Raw genomic sequence first — 21,731 nt, forward strand, 5'->3', positions numbered from 1 at the left:
AAAAATTTAAAATAATTTTTGGTGAAATCACTACACTGTCATGGAATAATGTACAGCTTTTCCATATATTTGCAGTTATTCACTGTCTCAGGATAGAATTCTGAGAAAATAGGTTATACTCATAATCTTAGCAGAAATAATCATCAAATAACTGCTCTTGAAAAGAAACATTTAAGATACCAGAAAAACAGAAATGACAAAATATGAACAGCCAAAAAAAAACCAAAAACACAAGTGGTGAATAAAATCTGTTCAAAGCCAAAATTAAACCATAAAAGAAGAATAATAAGACATAATCAAGCAGCAAGAAAAAATGAAGTAACTGTTAAGAAAACAATCAGACAAATAAATGAAATAAACCATAGTGATTTCAATGTACAAAAGCCAAGACAGGAACAGATTTTTAAAATATATTTACTGAGCCAATAATCTTATTCATGAGACTATATCTTAGAGGAGGAATTAAGGACTCCCATAAAGAGGAAGTGATGTGATATTCATGACACTGACATCTGTGATAATTAAAGCAGGAGACAACAAAATAGCCAGCAGTAGCAGTCAATTAAGTAAAATGTGAGATATCTATGAAATGGAATATTATCCAGCCATTAAAATGGAAAGAGAACATACCATAGGAAAATAACAATTTAACACAATCATTTAATTTTTTTTTGAGGGAAAATGTGCAAAAGGAGAAATGTAAGAAAGAAAAAATAAAGAGAAAAATTGGGAGGTTTGTTGTTTCTTTTAAAATTCACTAAATTACTTTAACGAGATACTTTCAACATTTCATGTAACCAGTAAATGCTATTATTTAATATTAATATCTTTTCCAGCAGTCTTCTTAATGTTTTAAAAATTTTTGTTTTTTATTGAAGTGTAGCTGGCTTACAATGTTAGTTTCAGCTGTACAGCAAAGTGATTTAGTTACTATCTTTTAGGGGGAGGATACTTAGGTTTATTTTTTTTTTTAAAGGAGGTACTGGAGAGTTAATGTCTTTTTGATTAAAAAAATTTTTTTGAATTCACTGATGTTTATAATTGATTCATGATATGTAACTTTTATAATGGAAAAGGGGAAAAAGCCTACTAATTTTATAAAGTTTACTTAAATCAGTGTTTCCAAAGAGGGTGATTTAGGGAAAAAAAAACTGTATAAGGAAAAGGGAATTAGGAACTAGGGTTTAAAAATGGGTTGATAAATAAGGTATAAAAACTAGAAGAAAAAGGAAGAGGATAAAGAAGTACGGTGATATAAAAAGTTCAAGAGTAGGCTTCCAGTTAAATGAGACAGACTGAACACATGGTTTTATCTGTGCATTCCTCATTAATTCTGCTAAAGTGCACAAAGCAAATAAAGCAAACAACAAAAAGATGACAATACTTGAGATATCCCAACAAAATTTTCCAAGTTAGAATGCAGATGACACCAGAGACCTGAGAAAGCTAAAAGCCTCAACTAAAGAAGCACCTAATAAGTAAGCTAATTTGCAAAACCTCTCTCACAATTTAGAGGCAATTCATCTCAAGGCAGAAGTGAAGGGTGTGGGTGAAGACAGGACAGAGTAAAACATTATTAAAGAACAATGAGACCATCCTGATCCCCTCTCCCTGCCCTGTGCAGGCAGCCTGCTTGGCTGGTTTACTTCCTGGTAGAGGACAAAATGAGCTGGTGCAGGAATTAAGTTTAAAACTCCATACTAAATGGTGGAAACTCCTAATCCTTGCTCAGGTCCACTGCTGAAACGCTAGCAGCCAGGCTCATACAGAAGACTGGAGGACTCATCTCTGGGGAAAAAACACTCTTAAATATAGACTTTGAGAACTTCTGGTAAAAGAATCAGCCCCATCAATCACCCTAAGGTGAGGCCTAGAAGTTAGTCCCTACTAGTGAGCTTTAAAAAATATGCTTCACTTTTAAATATTAACAGAGAGCTAAAGATTACTAGAGACTTAAGAAAACCCTCTCATATTAAGAAGACCAAACAAAATCAGAGAAAAAAGGTAAGAAAGGCAGATTAATCCGGAAGGTCCAATATTAAACTGACATGCATTGAGGGACAAAAAGAAGAGTGAAAATACTACAAAAGAAGTAATATTAAAAAACCTTCCTAGAAATCAGAGCCATGTTTCCAGGTCAGGAAGGTATAGTGCAATGAAGGAGGAAGGGGAAAAAGACACAATAGCGTTTGGTTACATGACATTCTCAAAAACAAAATAAATAAAATAATCTCCCATGCGGCCTTTTTCTCAGGATATTCCTACAATATACTCTATTAAAACACAGCTATAAACCAAAAATGTCCTAGTTGAATCTAGGGAGCTGGGAACCCAGCACTGAGAGAAACACAAAGGAAATCCCATGATGAAGGTAGTGGGAAGTCCCAAGACTTAGCTGTGCTACAAGACTAAAGCAACCAGTCCAGATGGAAGCAAGAGAAAGGAGGCTCCAGGAAGATGTGGCTAGAGAAGTAAGGAGGAGCCAGTAGATTATTTGATATGTTTAACTGTACTGCCAAGAATTTTACAGCTCTAGTAAAAACTTTGTGGATGAAGTGATAAGTACATATAAAACTAATTATAAAACAAACAAAAAGCAAAACAAACAAACAAAAAACCCAAGCAAATATTAAAGTTGGTGGGGAGAGGAGGGATATAAAAGAGGAAATGTAGGCATAATATATTATACATGGCTCAACTGTAAGAAACATTTATATAGTCATAAAGCAAACATTGAAAATTGATCCAAAATTTTTATATATGTATAATAAACTACTAGAAGTATTGAGGAAGAGGGGAAAAATGTATGTACATGGAGGAAAAAGCCAAAGAGTCACTGTTCATAGTTAAGTCTACAGATTATGTCTAAAATAGAAAAATTAAAAATTATAGTATAAACTTATTATTGAGACATGTACAGGTAAATAGCAGCTATAGGAGTTGAAAGTAATTGACTCTGGGAAATGAGAATTGAAATGGAGGAGGATAGAGAACAGACCACTACTATTTTTTTATGTAAAACTTACAGTATTATTTGACATTTGAAATTATGAACATATATTACTTTGACACAAACTTAAAACTAAATTACAAAAAGGAAAGAAAAAAAGTAAGGTGTATGTATGGGAGGAATTTTACTAAATGTAGGAAGAGCCATGGAGAATGATTTTTTTTCATGGAGAATCTATTTTGAAACCTTTTTAAAAATATTAAACATTAAGAAAGTAAAAATATTCAAAGCATCCAGGACCTTGCAAGTATAACAAGTATAACAAATTACTGTAGAACTGAAAAATTTCAACAGAGAATCATGATCTTTCTAGACACAGCACAGCACAGATTTTGGCTAAAATTAAATGTATAATTAAATTACCTAGGAGGCTGAATTTTGAATTTTTCAAAGACTTCTGGATAAAGTAATGGAAACACCACCATCTCTTTTAGAGCTGCAATATGATTAGACAAGCCACCAACACTATCAAATCGTACCTGGTAATGGAAGGGAAACATTGACATTTTTAGATTTGGAGTCAAAATTAAAATCTCACTCCATTCCCAAAATATACCCAAGCCACACACAGTCAACTGAGTAACAGTATCTTAATTGTAGTTCGAAGATTAAAAAAAAGAAAGAATTACCTCCCACCCCCTACACACACAAAATAAATAAATAAATAATTTTTTTTAAAAGTCGATAAAGATTGATTTTAAAAAATTGGTTTCTTTTAAAATTTTTCACTAAAACAAAAAACAATATTACAGTTCAAGAATACATCCCAAGACGGTACCCACTGAAGAATCTAGTTGCATTGGATCAACATCAGCAAGGCTTGCTCCAATTTTTATTCGATCTTTATAAATTCCTTTTAATTCATCTTTCCGAAAATTCAGTGGGAGGCACCTATTTTAGAAGGTTAAAAAAAAAACACTCATCAACTCACTTTCCTTCCCCAAATTCCATGTTAGAATATAAGTATTTTAGAATAAAAAAATTCCAATTGGAGCAATCATGAGATTATGTATTTTAAATTCCTCATTTTCTTTAGAAGTTGAGAATTTAAATATTAGGAATATTTATATTTGAAGCTTTACTGTTAAAGATATACAATCAAATGAAAATACCAGTTTTCAAGATACCACAGCACCATAAAGTAACTCAAATAGTTGAGAATTCAGACAGTATCAATATATATTATAATGATCACGTCTAACTTAGAGTGTTTACCATTTGCTGAACACTGTTTTAGTTTAGGTGCTTTGCATGTATAAATTCATTAAATCCTCACAATATTCTTATGAAGTAGATATTATTTCCCCTATTTTAAAAGAAAATTGAGGCACAGAAAGGTTAACTCAAATGCCCAAGGTCACACAACTAATAAGTAGCAGATCTAGGAATCAACCCCAAGCACAGCATGTCTTTAGACCTGCAACAACTCTGCTAATCTACCTCTTGGCAAAATATCCATAGTCCACCAGCATTTGGATCCATGTCAATCCTCTCATGCAAGAATGATTCACTACTTTCTTAATTACTTTCAAAAACCTGCTTGTTTTATAGACAGAAGAATGAAAATGCCTATGTTAAAGGTTAAGATACTTGTTCCAGAATGTCTAAGCAAAGGATGCCTGCTGCAACTGAACACAAGTAAAAGAGCACCATTCTCACCCCAAGTGACAATATTCACTAGTCTCAAACTCCACAAGGAATTTATACTGCGAAATCCAAGACAGAAAAGTTTTTAATTGTAGCTTTTAAAAAGGTATTTCTTCACTAAGTCTTAATAGAAAAATAACTGCATAATATACAATCTACAGAATTAGATGAACATTTATATGAAATGAAGGCAAAGAAAAATCCAAGTCATCTAAGTACACAGCTTTTGAATGATCTAACTCATTGCTGTCCAATAGAAATGAAATGCAAGCCAAAATGTAATTTAAATTTTTCTATTAGCCACACTAAACAAAGAAAAATTAATTTTAATATATTTTACATATCCCAATTTATCCAAATACTATTTCAATATGCAAAATCAGTGTTTTAAAAATTGAGGTATTTTACATTATCTTTTTTGTACTAAGTTTTTGAAATCCAAGGGTGTATTTTTTACAAAAACTGACAGTGAATCTCAACTCATACTAGCTACATTTCAAGTGTCAACAGCCACAGGAGACTAATGGCCACCATAATGAATGGGGCAGAGCTAACATGGTAAAAGCCTAGAGCTTAGGATACAAAGAATGATTGGTTTGCATGTCCCTTCAATTATTAGTTTCCAATGGCTTCATCAAGCATTGTTTTCTACCCTAAGAATATATTATTACAATCCAAGCACTGTATTTTTTTAAAAAATTGAAGTATGGCTGATTTACAATGTTGTGCTAGTTTTAGGTATAAAGCAAAGTGATTCAGTTATACATTTATACACATATATTTTTTCAGATTTGTTTCCATTATAGATTATTACAAGATATTGAGATGTAGTTCCCAGTGCCCTACAGAAGGTTTTTGTTTGTTTTATATATAGTAGTGTGTATCTATTAATCTCTGACTCCTAATTTATCTCTCCCCTTGCTTTCCCCTTTATTAACCTTGTTTTCTATGTCTTGTGAATATGTTTCTGCTTTGTAAATAAGTTCACTTAAATCATTTTTTCAGATTCCATATGTAAGTGATATCATGTGATATTTGTCTTTCACTAAGTATGATATGTCTTTCACTTAATATGATAATCTCTAGGTCCACTCGTGCTGCTGCAAATGGCATTATTTCATCCTTTTTTATGGCTAATGGTCCACTGTGTATATACATATATCACATGTTCTTAATCCATTCATCTGTCGATGGATACTTAGGTTTGCTTCGATGTCTTAGCTGTTGTAAATAGTACTGCTATGAACACTGGGGTACATGTATCTTTCCAAATTAGAGATTTTGTCTTTTCCAGATACGTGCCCAGAAGTGGGATTGCTGGATCATATGGTAGCTCTATTTTTAGCTTTCTAAGGAGCCTCCATACTGTTCTCCAAAGTGGCTGCACCAATTTACATCCCCACCAACAGTGTAGGAGGGTACCCTTTTTTCCACACCCTCTTTAGCATTTATTATTTGTAGGCTTTTTGATGTTGGCCATTCTGACTGGTGTGAGATGGTAACTAATTCTAGTTTTGATTTGCATTTCTCTAATAATTAGCAATGTTGAGCATCTTTTTATGTGCCTGCTGGTCATCTGTATGTCTTCTTTGGAGAAATGTCTATTCAAATCTTCTACCTATTTTTTGATTCAGTTGTTTGCTTTCTGACATTGAGTTGTATAAGCTGTTTGTCTATTTTGGAAATTAAGCCTCTGTCAGTTACATCATTTGCCAGTATTTTCTCCCATTCTGTAGGCTGTCTTTTCAGTTTTATGGTTTCCTTTGTTGTGCAAAAGCTTGTAAGTTTGATTAGGTCCCGTTTGTTTATTTTTCCTTTTATTTCTTTTGTCTTGGGAGACTGACTTAAGAAAACATGCTACGATTTATGCCAGAGAATGTTTTGCCTATGTTCTCTTCTAGGAGTTTTATGATGTCATGTCTTATATTTAAGTTTTTAAGCCATTTTGAGTTTATTTTTTGTGTATGGTATGAGGGAGTGTTTGAGGGAGTGTTCTAACTTCATAGATTTATACCAAGCACTTCATTATTCATCTACCCACCCACATCTGTAAAATGGGACTAACCCTTGCCCTGTCTGCTTTACATAATTATCATGAAAATCAAAACAGCAGATTCAGTATACGTGAATTGATACTATAAGGAGTTATGAAATGAGTTAACTTTCAATTTTCCTTAAGAGCTCTACAATAAGAGTGTATTATTATAAACAGAAAAAAATTAATTTGAAATAAAAATAGTCATTTCCTTAAGTTAGTGTTTACCAGGCAGCAATTTTGGTTTTACAAGAACATATATATGATAACTTGTTATTAGTCTGAACTGTAAATATTTCACACAAGATGGTATTCTGGTTTATATATTAACCTGTTGAGTAATTTTTTAATTTAGTCAAGCTTTATCTATTCCCAAATTATTCATCCTTCTTTCCACTTAAAAAAAGAGTTGACAGTTTAAAAGTAATCAATATGCACTTGCCTGTTGATAGCTCTATTACGGCTCCTTTTTCTACGCCTCTCAAAGTGTTGTTCATCTTCAGAAGAGGAAGATGATGTTGAGTCACTACTGTGGATTGCATGCCTTCGCCTAAAGAGGAAAACTGAAATCATGATGGAGGAAGGCAGGAGAAAAAAGGCGTAAGATATAAACATCAGAAATACCTCATGATCCAAAAAGGTTTATTATAAAATTAATATATTTGCTGAATCAATAAAGTAAGCTTTGTTGGTTCAATCTTTTGAAGGGAATAAAAGACTTGGATAACTAAGAGGAAAGGAAAAAAAGATAGGCGGCTGTGGTTGAGCTCACCATCAAATGTTCATTAAGACAAAACCAGGCAGAGTGACTTAGTATAAAGTCTCTTAATATAAATCAGTTATACTCAAAGAGAAAGGTGGGATGAAAAGGGTATTAGATATTAGAATCTTTGGGACTGTAATTTTAGAAAGCATTTTCAATATTATACTACATATAATTTCACATTTAGAAGGGAATCACCTATTCTGAAATGTCAAAAAGCCTTAAAAGGAGGACAATTTTTATGTAAACCAAAGGGAACCAAGAAGGGTTAAAAAAAAATGCTAAGAAATAGTGAGAAATAAGATGACCTTTTATCTATATTATATCCTCAACTCTAAATTCACAACCATTATTTGACAGTTGTGTAAGTGTGGGTAAGTTTCCTAATCCATATAAAGTCTCAATTTTTCTCTCACACAAAAAATAAAAAGATAAAAAAAATCAAATTGTGTTCGCAGCCACTGCTGCGCTACCGCCCCTCTCCAACGTCAGGGCCGCCTCTAGCTTGTCGAGTTCCAGCCTAAGGAAAAGAGGGTGTAAGTAAGGAGGTCTCTATACCATTGCTCATACAAAGCCGACTGCCCACAAATCGACTGGTGATAAAGCACCTAGGAAGCAACTGGCTACAAAAGCTACATGCAAAGAGTGCGCCCTCTACTGGAGGGGTGAAGAAACTTCATCATTACAGGCCTGGTACCGTGGTACTCCGTGAAATTAAACGTCATTAGTCCACTGAACTTCTGATTCGCAAACTTCCCTACCAGCGTCTGGTGCGGGAAATTACTCAGGACTTCAAAACAGATCTGCGCTTCCAGAGTGGAGCTATCGGTGCTTTGCAGGAAGCAAGTGAGGCCTGTCTGGTTGGACTTTTTGAAGACACCAACCTGTGTGCTATCCATTCCAAACGTGTAACAATTTTGCAAAAAGACATTCAGCTAGCACGCTGCATACGCGGAGAACGTGCTTAAGAATCCACTATGATAGGAAACATTTCATTCTTAAAAACAAAAACAAAAACAAAAACTCTTCTTCCTGTTATTGGTAGTTCTGAACGTTAGATATTTTTTTCCCATGGTGCCAGAAGGTACCTAAATATATGATTACAAGTGGCAAAATAGGGGACAGAAATCGGGTATTGGCAGTTTTTCCATTTTAATTTGCACGTGAATTTTTAATATAAATGCGGGGACATAAAGCATTAATGCAAGTCAAAATGTTTCAGTGAACAGGTTTCAGCAGTTCAACTTAATAACAAATAAACCTGTTAAATTTTTCTGGACAATGACAGCATTTGGATTTTTTGAAAACCAGTAAATTTCTTATTGATGGCAACTAAATGGTGTTTGTAGCATTTTTATCATACAGTAGATTCCATCCATTCACTATACTTTTCTAACTGAGTTGTCCTACATGCAGGTACATGTTTTTAATGTTGTCTGTCTTCTGTGCTGCTCCTGTAAGTTTGCTACTAAAACACATTAAACTAAAAAAAAAAATCTTAGGCTTATTGACAGTATTAAAAAAGATGCTGAGTGCTGCAGATATTCACAAAAATTTTAAATCACTTCCACCTTTGCAGAATTGCAAAAGACACATAGGATAAAAACAAAGAATCTGGCTGGGAAAACCTTTAATCATTCTATTGGCTCAGGGTCTAGAGCATTTCCTAAGTCAGAGTATAATCATGGTTAAGTAGATATTTCCAAAAATATAATATATCCACAATCTATTATCTGCATAATTTAGGTCTAGAATCTTATACCTAAAAAATTCTGAAAACAAATGTTTCCATTATTCACTTAGCAGTAAAACATGATTTGAAATGTCATAAAGGTAATTCATAATCTTTATTTGTCACACTTAACTCTGACTACTCATACGTTTTGCTAGAAAATTAATACATTTGACTATGCAGTGCTGGCTCAAACACGCCTACAAATGTTAATGTTGCACATTGCATATGTTGTATGTTACCTTCATAAGTACCCCTCACTCGAAAATCTGAAATCTGAAACATAAATGGCCCCAAGGGTTTTGGATAAGGGATTGTGGAAAGACAGACATAAGTGAGAAAATAATCCACCATCCACCCACTCAGACACACCCAAGACCGTTTTTGTGATCAGCCTGAAACTAAAATCTAGTACAAGTCTCTAATTTTATATGAAAAACTTATTTAGTATTATCATTAATATTACAAAGAGACTATAGTTACTTATTATACATAACTGTATGTGACTTCAGTATATACTCACATAATTAAGACCAACTCAACAATAAAAAGGACTAACAATAAATGTTTCTTGTACCAGGTGGTAGACATATTATTTAATTTAATTTAATTAAAACTTTGGATAAGTACATACTAGTAGGTTCATTTCACAGTCAGGGCCACTGTGGCTCACTATTTAAATAACTTGCTCAAAGTTTCAGAATTAGTCAATGATAGTGTCAGAATTAAAACCTCTTGTCTATTTCAAAACAAAAAACAAAAAAAATCCACATTCAGTACACTACCATACAGATGATTTCCAGTTGTTTATTTTATAAACCAATAAAGTTATAAGTAAACAATAAAACCTTGCTGACTGACATAAAGTTTCCCAAGTTTAATCTGCAAGTAGGGATTATTTTTAAACATTAAAATATAGTTACTGTATCAAACACATAGCACTTAAAATGTGCCAGGTACTATTTTAAATATTTAACATGTATTAACTCATCTAATTCTCACAGTACTTTGAGATACGTGCTATTGTCTCCATTACACAGATCAAAAAACTGAAGCATAGAGAGGTTAAGTAACTTGCAAAAAGGTCACTAGTAAGTAGCTGAGCTGAGCTCACAACCTAGGCAGTCCTAGTTCTTCACAGTTACTCTGTAGAAAAGCCAGTGTTTCACTTTAAAAAAGATTCTAGACACATATACCCACACTCACTGATCTTTTCTTTCATTTCACCGAGAGCTTTTAAAAAAATGTAGCACGGAAAAGCACTGGACCAGCACTGTGGACCTAACCAGAGTGTCTAGAGTTGCCAGTTCTAGTTAATTGAAAACTCGTAAGATGTACTTGGGATATTAGTGAAGCAACTGTGCCATTTATGTTACCTGCTTGCTCAAAGGGGGCTAGGCTGATGCCAGAAACTGCAGACTGAAGCTAAAAAAAAAGCTTAGATGACTAGAGGTTAGCAATCGTAAGGAAGAAAGGGGTAAAGCTCAGTGGTAGAACACATTCTTAGCATGCACAAGGTCCTGGGGTTCAATCCTCAGTACCTCAATTAAAAAAAATAATAAGGAAGAAAGAAAATCCTGCTTAAAGGCAGCATTCCTGAAGCTCTGCTATGTATGTATGCCAAAAGACCCTTGGAAGATCCTGCACTGTGGCTGAAAATTCACTAAGAACAATGTTCAGACAATTCTTTGGATGTACGCTTTGTTTCCATGCCTAAGTAGAATATGAACTATACACAGAAGCTGGTTTCTTCAAGAAAAGTTAAAAAGGCCATGCTAAATGACTACCATTAAAGTTTTTAGAAGGAATGAGATGTTCACATCAACTTGGCAAGAAAACTTAAGAAAAAAAAAGTTTTAAAGGCTACATTCAAAAGGTCAGGTAATAACAAGTGTTAGTAAAAATGTAAAGAAATGGGATTCTAGTACATTGCTTGTGGGAATGTAAAATGGAGCAGCCATTTTGGAAAACATTCTGGCATCTCCCCAAAACATGAAATATAGTTAGTAACTGATTCAGCAATTTCACTTCTAGGTCTATACCTAAGAGAAATGAAAACATCTGACCACACAGAAAGCTGTATACAAATGTTCAAAATAGCATGCACAACAGCAAAAAAGTAGAAGCAACCCAAATGCCATCAACTGATAAAGGGATAAACAAAAGAGGGATAAACAAATACAGTGTATTTATACAATGGAATCTTATTTGGCAATAAAAAGGAATGAAGTACTGATACATCCTACAATGTGGATGAACCTTGAAAATGTTATACCCAGTGAAAGAAGCCAGGCACAAAAAATTCCACTTATATGAAATATCCAACAAAATCCATAGAGACATAAAGCAGATCAGTAGTAGCTTAAGGCTGGAGGGATTGGAGAGTGATAACTAAAGAGTACAGGGTTTCTTTTGGAGGCAAGAAAAGTGTTCTAAAATTGACTGAGGTGATAGCTGTACCACTCAGTGAATATAATAAAAAGCCACCAACTGTACACTTTAAATGGGTGAACTATAGGGTATGTGAATTATAACACAATAAAATTGTTTATCAAAAGAAAAGTTTAAAGGGAGTTATCAAAACCAATACCAAGGTTATTAAGTCAAATAATGTGACTCAGCATACAGCTTAAATCTCTTGGTTCATATGTTAAGTGTATCAGAATCCTCTGCTGTCTATGAGATCCAAGGGCAGGAATTCTGGCTTAGTCATTATTTATTTATTTTTTTATTGAAGTACAGTTGATTTACAGTATTGTGTTAGTTTCAGGTATACAGCAAACTGATTCATTTTTTTTCAGATTATTTTCCATTACAGATTATTACAAAATATTATAGCTCCCCATGCTATACAGCAAATCCCTGTTGCTTATCTATTTTATATATAATAGTATGTAACTGTTAATCCCATACTCCTAATTTATCCCCCCACCCCTCCCTGCACCATGTCCTAGTCATTTTTATATTTATAGTGCTTGGCACATGGTCGTACTCAAACATTTGTCAAACAATTGGAGGGGAAAAAAATCCTGTACCCTAGGAGCTATGCAGTATCGTGAGACACTATTCATAGAGAAAGGGTCGATCCTGTGAACTAAATATGGGAACTCAAGCATCAAAGTGGCAAAAAAGAAATCCTACCTGCTGCAGGATACCTTGTTGGTGGTGACTACAGAGGCAGTAAATCAACAAGCATGTTACTTCCAGAAATATAAACACATTATATATGAGAGAAGGAATTAAATTTCAAAGCAACTGTCAGTCTCCCACTTCTGCTAGATCAGAGAGGCCTGTCTTGTGAGTTAGGCAACCAAGACAGCTGCCCTAGACTTATGTTTGACGGGGACTCCGGGGAGCACGACACCTCACTCTCCTTTTCTGAAGATCGTTAAATTTCACTAACAAAATAGGGGTCTCTAACAACATCCTAAGGGGTCAGTGAAAAGCACAGACAGTATGGCCTCTTTCCACATGCAGTGTATCCTGGCCAGCCCTGACAGGTTGCCTTTGTGATCGCTATCCTTCTGGGCTCTCATATGAAAATGGACGATGAAACAAGAAATCTACAATGTACATATCTTGACTTTGATACTCTGAAAATGAAATTGAGAGACCAAGGGACACAGGTAGTATTTCATATTCTAGGAAGAAAAGAGGAATTTGTCAGCACCTACAGAACTGTTACCTTCCACAGCTAAAACATATCAATCTGTTTCTAAAAGGAGGCTTCTAAGAACTGTCTGACTAGTTGAAATCTCATAGGACTTCAGTCTTACTTCTGAGCAGATTAATAATATTAGGAAAAAAGTACCATTTCCCAAACCGATGTCTTTTTTTCTGCCTTTTTAGTCTTCACCCTACAAGCTTCCTCATTCATGAACTACTATAATGCCACTACTACCCAGAAAGTTCTAATGCATCCAAAATCTTTTATTACTCAAGAGAATGAAGCCAGAATGAAGAAACAAGAATTACCTCTTTGGACTTAACTATGACCGAAAAGCAGTAAGTGTCAAATTACAGAAGGAAAAGAAACCCACAAATAATTTGAACAAAGAAAATTAATGTTTCCTACTATAAAAGAGAAACAAATTTGAAAAATAAATCTAAAAAAGGATGGTCAGAATCATGAGAAGTCTAGAAGTCACATAACTCAGAATGTTTGTCTTGGTAAGAAAATATGTTTGTGAGAGTATGTGAGGACAAGATTAATCTATACTCTAACTTAATGTGAAGATTAAATGAAACAGTGTACGTAAAATGCTTAACACCAAGACAGGAATACAGTCAACAATGAAACAAAGGTAGCTCTCTATTAATAAAGTGTGGAACAATGGAATAAACTACCTTACCGTGGTAGTTACTAATAATTCCTATTAGCGAAAACAAAAGCTTGTCAGTGGTAGTGGGGATTAAAGGCATAGCACTAACTCTCCCAAATATATGCAATTCTAGAATTCTATCCTTATACACCCAATCCTAAAACTCTAGAATCCTACCCTAACATAGCCACAATTAAGTTGTCACAAATCAATCACTCTTTCAGGACCAAACCTGTTCATTCGTTTACAGTAAGGACTTCTTGGTCCCGTAGAAGATAACCGATATCTTGGTCTTGCTGGAGAAGCCGGACCACTATAAAATATGTTGGGCTTTCTCTGATGACGAGGTTCTTAAAGAAAAAAAAAATTACATGTATATGACATATAAATATATATAGAGATAATTCTGCTCTTCATCTAAATACTTACAAAGGTGCTGTCTTCCATGAAAATACTAGTACATATCCACTACAGAATATTTTACTGTTCATGTTTTAAATCATTTATGTCTGCAGGGTTGCTGTTAAATATATATGTATAGCACAGACACCAACCAACCAAAACATACACTGGCCATAAACAACCATTATGATTGTATTGATGCATAACAGCTGATTATCAGCCTTGCATATACATGATCATAAGTATTAAGGTATGACTTTACTCAAGCAATCAAAAGCAGTCCTATTTATACAAATTTTACAAAATAAAGTACAAAGCTGTGTGAAATCTAAAGACAGACATGAAATTTCAAAAACAGTCCAATTATTTGCTTTGGTCAAGGTTAACATTTAACTTTCTTTAGAAGAAATAACTTCCTGCACACTTTAGATAAGTTAAGAAAGACAATAGCCATGAGTACTCTGCACAATGAAAACATGAAAAATAAGGATAACAGAGGAAGGGCAATAAAGATAAAGGTAATATAATTACATCTTCCCCTGGGAAAAAAATATATAGCACTTACTTTCCAATGGAGCCTGGTAGTAAACAGTAGCTTTTCTCTGTCTAAGATAATATCGTTTCTGATTATCTTCTTCTCCGTCCTCTTCATCTTCATCGTCATCATCTTCATCGTCATCATCTTCATCATCATCATCATCTTCATCTTCACCATCATCTTCATCTTCTTGGTCTTCACCCTCTTCAGATGATTCTACCATTAAGAAAGATTTACTTTCAGGATACTCCCCAAAATGTTAATAATTTTTAACATGGGGGATAGAAAGAGATCCTCCTTTTAAAATGTATTTACTTCTAGATTGTTCACAGAAAGAATCTGTAATTCTTTTGCAATATTAAATGAAGATGTTTAAAAATGAAGTAAAAAACTGTATAATTAAAAATGACAAGAAGAAAGAAAAAAGAAAGTTTTTAAAAGGCTTCTGTCAGTAAGTACCAAACTAAAGTTTATGGTATTTCTGCTAACTTCATGAATATAGTGGACTATATACTTAAGCTTCCACATTAATGTAATATGTTGAGAAATCCAAGTATCTCCTCACTTAGTTTTTGCCTTTTAAACTTAAGTTTGACATTCCATCCAGCCCTCTGGCTGTCACTGAGTTACATACAGCATAACTCAAATAATCTACTTATGATAATATAATAAATCACAGCAGTAATTCCTAAACAGAATAATAAAACTTAACTTTAATCACCTTTTAACTAAAATAGAGATATGTTGTCTGTAGGTGTATTAAACAAGCAAACCAGTTTCATTTGCTTTAGAACTGTTGATTTCAAATACTTTCCCAACAAAACATATTATCCTTTTATCTCACCTGCCCCATTTTTCTCTTAAACTATAACCAACCCTTTGATTTATCCAATTACTATAAATGTCACAGCTTCTAAATAAAAAGGCTACAATCTACTAAATAAAAAGTACTGAAATTCAAACCCAGAACACAGAACAAAAGAAAAGACTAACCCACACTGCCTTCTTGATTGTCAGTTGTCTCTTCATCAGTTCTTTGAATACCTTTTTGTTTTCCTCTTGTGTACATGTTAAGATTCCCCTAAAAATGTTTAAGTAAAATCCATTAACATTTAGTATATTTTTTAAAAAAATCCAGTCGAATCTTCCAATCTTGCTTAAAATATAGTTTCAGCTATAAACTCTTACAACTCCAGCAATAACTAGTGACTGATCAAACAAATGCTGAAGAAAATGATAAATAATTTAACCAAAAAATGGATAGGTACTATAGAAAAAAGGGTAAACTGGAGATTATTAAATTATCCCCTTAATGGAAGAATATATTTACTTCTTTTGTTTGATTAAACACTCCCAAGTCTTCAAGTTCTCTCATTCGTTGTCTACGCATTTTCTTCATATCATCCATTTTTTGAAGTACAGCTTCAGCAGTGCTTAAAAAAATTGATATGAATATAAGCTAAAATTGTAAAAGAGTAGTACATTTTAAAAAACTTAATTTTTCTTCCACTGCATTCTTCGAGTGCTGGGATTTTAAATATCGCTACAAAAAGTACTTTCACTTTTATAAAAATATTTTAAAATATTCTTTTCAAGAATTTAAATACTCATAATGATAACTCTCCTTTACAATTTACATAAGCTGAATGCGTTAGATATTTATGCTAGTCAAAATCTAGTCCCCAACAAAATTTTGCCAGGTCAGTCATCTTGATCTAAATAATTTTTACTTACTTTGTTATAAGTTTGTCAAATAGCACAGACTGGTTCACACTACCATAACGACTTCTAATCCTACAACTTCGGCGAACTTCAACATCACCATTCTCTTCATGCAAGTGTTCTGTATTTTGAACAATGTTTCTAGTCCTCAATGACCGAGTAACTGGAATCACTTTGTCTTCATAGATGTATATATAAAAGCAAATGGAAAGATTTGAAATAACAGAACTTATAAATGTATTCTAAAATGAACAACTGAACAGCTACACTTTCATATAACAAAATTATAGTATCTTAAACTTAATCCTTAAAAATATTAGGGAGGAAAAAAAGTTACAACATATACCTACCATACAATCCAGCCATATCATTCTCAAGAGAAAAGGAAAGATATATATAATACAAAGACTTGCGCACAAATGTTCAAAGTAGTTGGTGACAGCCTCAAAATGGAAACAACCCAAAAGTCCATCAAAAGATGAATAAACAAATTGTGGGAAACAACCTAAGGATCTGTCAATAGATGATGGGTAAAGACAACGTGGAATATACACACAATAGAATATTATTCAGCCATAAGAAAGGACATCCTACCATTTCCAATATGATGACTGGAAATTGAGGGCATTATGCTAAGTGAAATACAAGTCAGAGAAAGACAAATACTGAACGATATTACCTATATGTGGAATCTAGCAAAATTGAACTCATTCTGAGACTAGAATGATGGTTACAAAAGACTGGGTGGTGGGGTGAGAGAAAAGGGCAGATTGTTGGTCAAAAAGTACAAATTTCCAGCCATATGATAAGCAAGTCATAAAGCTCTAATATGCAGCGTAACAATTATAGTTGATAATACTGTATTGTATACTTGAAAGTTGCTAAGAAAGCGATTTCTTAAATGTTCTCAGCACAAAAAAGAAATGGTAATTATGTGACAGGATGCAGGTGTTAGCTAAAGCTATGGTAGTAATCATTCTGCAATATATACATATATATAAGTATCAAATCAACATTTGTTGTACCCCTTAAATTAACACAATATTACATGTTAATTATATCACAATAAGACTGAGGGAAGAAAAAGATGAATTGTCCTATATCCATATAACGGACTACTACTCAGCAATAAAAACCAACAACGTGGATAATACTCAAAGTAATTATGTAGAGTAAAAGAACTCAGACAAAAAAGAATGCAAACTATGTAATTCCACTGATACAAAATTCTAGAAAATACAAACTAATCTATAGTGACAAAAAGTAGATTGCTGATGGCTGCTCAGGAATCTTGGGGCATGGAGAGTATGGAGAGGAGCCAGGGGAGCCAGGAGGGATTATAAAGGGGCCTGAGGAAATCTGAGAGGTGACAGTTATCTTCATTATCTTATTGTGGTTTCACGGCACACACTTATGTCAAAACCAAACAAACTATACACTTTAAATATGGAGAGTTTATTACATGTACCTCAATATACCTGTAAAAAAAATTAATTACATGTTTAAATGCCTTAACATTACTTACCTTCTTTGCACTCGTCTTTTTTTTTATCAGCCTGCTGTCTGGCCAACTGCCTATATGAAAAAAATACATTAAATAATTCAAAATAGTTGACATAATTTTAAATCCTATATCTCATAGCACTACAAACTAGGACAAAAGCTAAATGAGCTTGGAGGGTAAATACCTATAGATACCAAAAAACCTAAAAGGAAAAAAATTAGCTTGAGAATATCTATGCTTATATAAATGATGGCTAAACAAAGGCTGAGAACTCTGCTGTGAAATTTAACGATATATGGTCATCCCTCAGTATCAGTAGGAGACTGGTTCCAGAATCCCTGGAACCCCCACTCCATGAATACCAAAATCTGAAGGTGCTCAAGTCTCATATAAAAGGGTGTCTTATTTGCATATAACCTATGCCCATCCTTGGTATACTTATAAATTCTCTCTAGGTTACTTTTAATACCTAATGCAATGTAAATGCTATATAAATAGTTGTCAGCTAGTGGTAAATTCAAGTTTTGCTTTTTGGAACTTTCTGGAATTTTTTTTGGTGGGGTATTTTTGATCCATGGTTGGTTGAATCTGTGGATACAAAACCCACAGATACAGAGGGCTAACCATATGCATTAACTCTTAGCTAAACAGAATTAATCAAATCAAAGTATCTTACTTAAAATAAGAAATGAAATCCTTAACCCAAGTATTTAGGTACAATTGAACTAGTAAGCACTGAGTAAAAACGAGACAATGTGTTTTATACCACAGGGGTATAGTGGCCCCATATCCTTGAGGAGTTTATAACTATACACAGAACTATGAACATCTCAAAGAATTTAGTGATATGTTAATTTCCTTCTAGGAACGTTTGCTGGCTACAGTCTTTACATGACATGTATTATTATTCACATGTAGCAACAGTCACATTTGTGAATCAGATATCCCACCTACAAACTGACATACAGAATCTGCTGAATTGGAAAGAACATCTTCCAACACTTAAAAAAACTAACCTTCTCTCATCCTTTCCCCAAAATCCACTGAGCAAGCAAAGCAATATGTCTCATTAACTTATTTTTAGGAACTCAATTTTCCATACTTGGATAGGCTCTATCTATTAATCAACCTATGTATCAAGATATTTGCAAGTGGGCTGGCTGTACCCATGGAATTTCAAATGTGACACCCTAAAATAAAACAAAATCATCTTATCCAGAAGTCAACTCATCCTCATAACAATGTAAGTCATCATTAGTTCCCTACCTCTTTTGGAACACAGGTAAGAACCAAGAAGAAAATAAAAAACCTTTCAGTAATCTATCTACAGGTCAAGGCCTAGTTTGTTCCCAGGCTCACAGACATTTCTCACAGAGAAGCCCCTCCTCCCATACCATGCAGGTCTATACTTTTATTAACTAGGCCCCCTATTAGATGCTAAAAACACAAAGATTAAAGCAGTGTTCCCCCTCCTTTTTTTTTGCCTGCAGGGGAAGCACTTTTCCCTTTGCAGGGTTTGTTAAACCTTTTCTTAAACAGCTAGATAATAAAAAATTTAGGCTTGTTAGCCATATAGTCTGTCATAACTACTCCTACAACTCTAACATTGAAGCGGGAAAACAGCCATAGACAGAATGAATGGGCACGGCTATGTTCCAATGAAACTATTTACAAAAACAGGTGTCTGGACTTTTGTCAACTCCTGCAAATCTTTTCTCCCGAGAAAACTGCACATACACATACAAGTTTAAACTTTATTTCAGAAGTTTCATGTGCCCCCTGAAAACCATGATTACTAGACCCTACTTAAGAATTCTAGGGCCAAAGAAATACATATCCTGCCCTCAAGGCATAGTTACTCAAATCTTTCTATATTATTCTACCAGTCTTGGTCCCCTGGTCTTTGAGCTCCAAACAGATTGAAAACAAGGGGGAGGTGGTGGAGTGAAAAAACACAGAAAGGAAGCAAGCAAAGAGATGACTATAGTCAGGCAAACTGGCAAAAGCAAAAAAGGTCAGCCTGATAAGAAAAACTACATAAAGCAGAATTTAAAAATATGACAGGCCACTTTATGTAAGTCTTATACAAACAGGTCCTGATGCTGTCACTTTATAAAATTATAGTCTTTGTGATAATGGGGATACAGGGAGTTTTTTTTAAAGATAGGAATTCTTCTCCATAGAAGAAATACAAATGGCTGACCAATAAGTACATAAAAAGATATTTAACATTATTAGCTATCAAAGAAATGCAAATAAGAACCACAATGAGATACTTCATACCCACTAAAATGGCTAAAACTGAAGACAGACTACGACAAGTGTTGGTGAAGCTATATAGAGAAACTGGAACCCTCATACACTGCTGGTGGGAATGTAAAATGGTATAGTGGCTTTGGACAAGTTTGGCAGTTCCTCAACATTAAAACAGAGTTATCATTTAGCCCAGAAATTCATTTCTACCCAGAAGAATCTAAAGCTTATGTCCACACAAAAATCTGTACACCACTGTTCACAGCATTATTCATATCAACCCAAAAGCGTAAACAATTCAAATGAGTCAATAAACAAAATGTGATATATTCACATAATGGAATCTTATTTGGCAATAAAAAGAATGAAGTGTTGATAAATACTACACTATAGATAAACCTTCAAAACATTATACCAAGTAAAAGAAGCCAGACACAAAAGGCCATATAGTGTATGATTCCACCTATATGAAATGTCCAGAATAGGCAAATCCACAGAGATAGAAAGTAGATCATGGTTCCCAAGGGGCCAGGGGTGGGGGAATAACAGGCGTGGGGTTTCTTGTTGGGGTGATGAAAATGTTCTGAAATTAGATAGCAGGGATGATTGCACAATATTGTGAATATTCTAAAACCACTGAATTACACACTTTAAAATCGTGAATTTTATGGTATGTGAATTAGATTTCAGTAAGTCATGATTTTTAAATAATTAATAAAAAGACAGGAAATCAATATATTTTAGAAGGAATCTAATTTACCAAGTCACTCATCCTTAAATCAGGATTTAAAAAGCACTTACTTTAATACAGCTCTTTACTATCTTTTGAGCATAAAGTCTAGTCAATGTTTTACAAACATGAATAACATACAGAGCCTTCTAAAGACAGACTTTGAGGACTTTCAACATTAATTTTTTTATGACTATGTACAAGCCACACTAGATATAAATTCATTTAAGTTTTATACAAATAAAACCATAAAACCAACCACCAACAAAAGTATTAACAGAATACATTGCAGGTTTTGCTGAAACAAAATAGCCATTTGCTGTGTGAATGTGGTTCAGATTGCTATCAGCTTCCCTTGAATTTGGCATGATATATATCATTTTTGTTATGTATCATGATGACAATTCATCCACTTCTTTTTATATGAAGTGCTCCAAACCTTCATTTGAACAGCATGCCATGACATCACACCACCAAGCTTTCTCTTAGAAGCAGATGCATCGTTATGTGTTAAGGTTAGACTAGATCTTATCTAATGAACCTGAGATAACTAAAGTACTACTACTTGGTGCCAACTGTAAACATAACTGAAATTTTATGACTAGTTTTTTATAAAGTAGCAATTTAGATCATTCAGAATGTTTATTTTCCTTCAGATCATGAAACACATTTTTTCATTCTCAGAGAACTCATGGACCCCACACACCCCACACAAGAAGAGTTCAATTTTCAGAAATAATGGGGTAGCTTAAATCATATTTCATCAACTCTAAAAATTGTACATTCTCCCCTATTTTAACATCTTTCAAATTGGGATATCTTACAATTGACTTAGTGTTTATTTTTCTTTTTCACTGTCTCATAAAATAATGTTGTGTGTTTCAATTGTTGCTACCTTGGATTCCATGAAATACAGCAGTAGGCATGCCATAAATAGTGGCTGAAGTAAAATGCAGGTTTAAATATAAATGAGACCAATTCAGTAATTTTTTAAAAAAGTGACCAAAAAGTAAACTTAAAAGGGCACCACCTCACTTATTTGGAAAATATGCTACACAAAATAAGAATCAAAA

The 21,731-nt window shown here is 33.7% G+C and overlaps 1 protein-coding gene and 1 pseudogene across 1 annotated transcript in view; one reads left to right on the plus strand and one right to left on the minus strand.

Moving 5' to 3' along the window:
• ATAD2 (ATPase family AAA domain containing 2) overlaps nt 1–21,731 on the minus strand; it is a 58,634-nt gene that overhangs the window by 26,690 nt on the left and 10,213 nt on the right. Inside the window, exons 3-11 of the mRNA XM_010972610.3 lie at nt 17,697–17,746; nt 16,184–16,349; nt 15,780–15,882; nt 15,443–15,530; nt 14,477–14,665; nt 13,742–13,859; nt 7,135–7,242; nt 3,793–3,901; nt 3,374–3,489 (exon numbers count right to left, since the gene is read on the minus strand). Of these exons, the coding sequence (XP_010970912.2) occupies nt 3,374–3,489; nt 3,793–3,901; nt 7,135–7,242; nt 13,742–13,859; nt 14,477–14,665; nt 15,443–15,530; nt 15,780–15,882; nt 16,184–16,349; nt 17,697–17,746 (1,047 nt within the window). The remainder of the gene's footprint in view (nt 1–3,373; nt 3,490–3,792; nt 3,902–7,134; nt 7,243–13,741; nt 13,860–14,476; nt 14,666–15,442; nt 15,531–15,779; nt 15,883–16,183; nt 16,350–17,696; nt 17,747–21,731) is intronic.
• LOC123613565 (histone H3.3C-like) lies at nt 7,267–9,452 on the plus strand (annotated as a pseudogene).

This window comes from Camelus bactrianus, chromosome 25 (genome assembly GCF_048773025.1).
Source record: "Camelus bactrianus isolate YW-2024 breed Bactrian camel chromosome 25, ASM4877302v1, whole genome shotgun sequence".
Lineage (NCBI taxonomy): Eukaryota > Metazoa > Chordata > Mammalia > Artiodactyla > Camelidae > Camelus > Camelus bactrianus.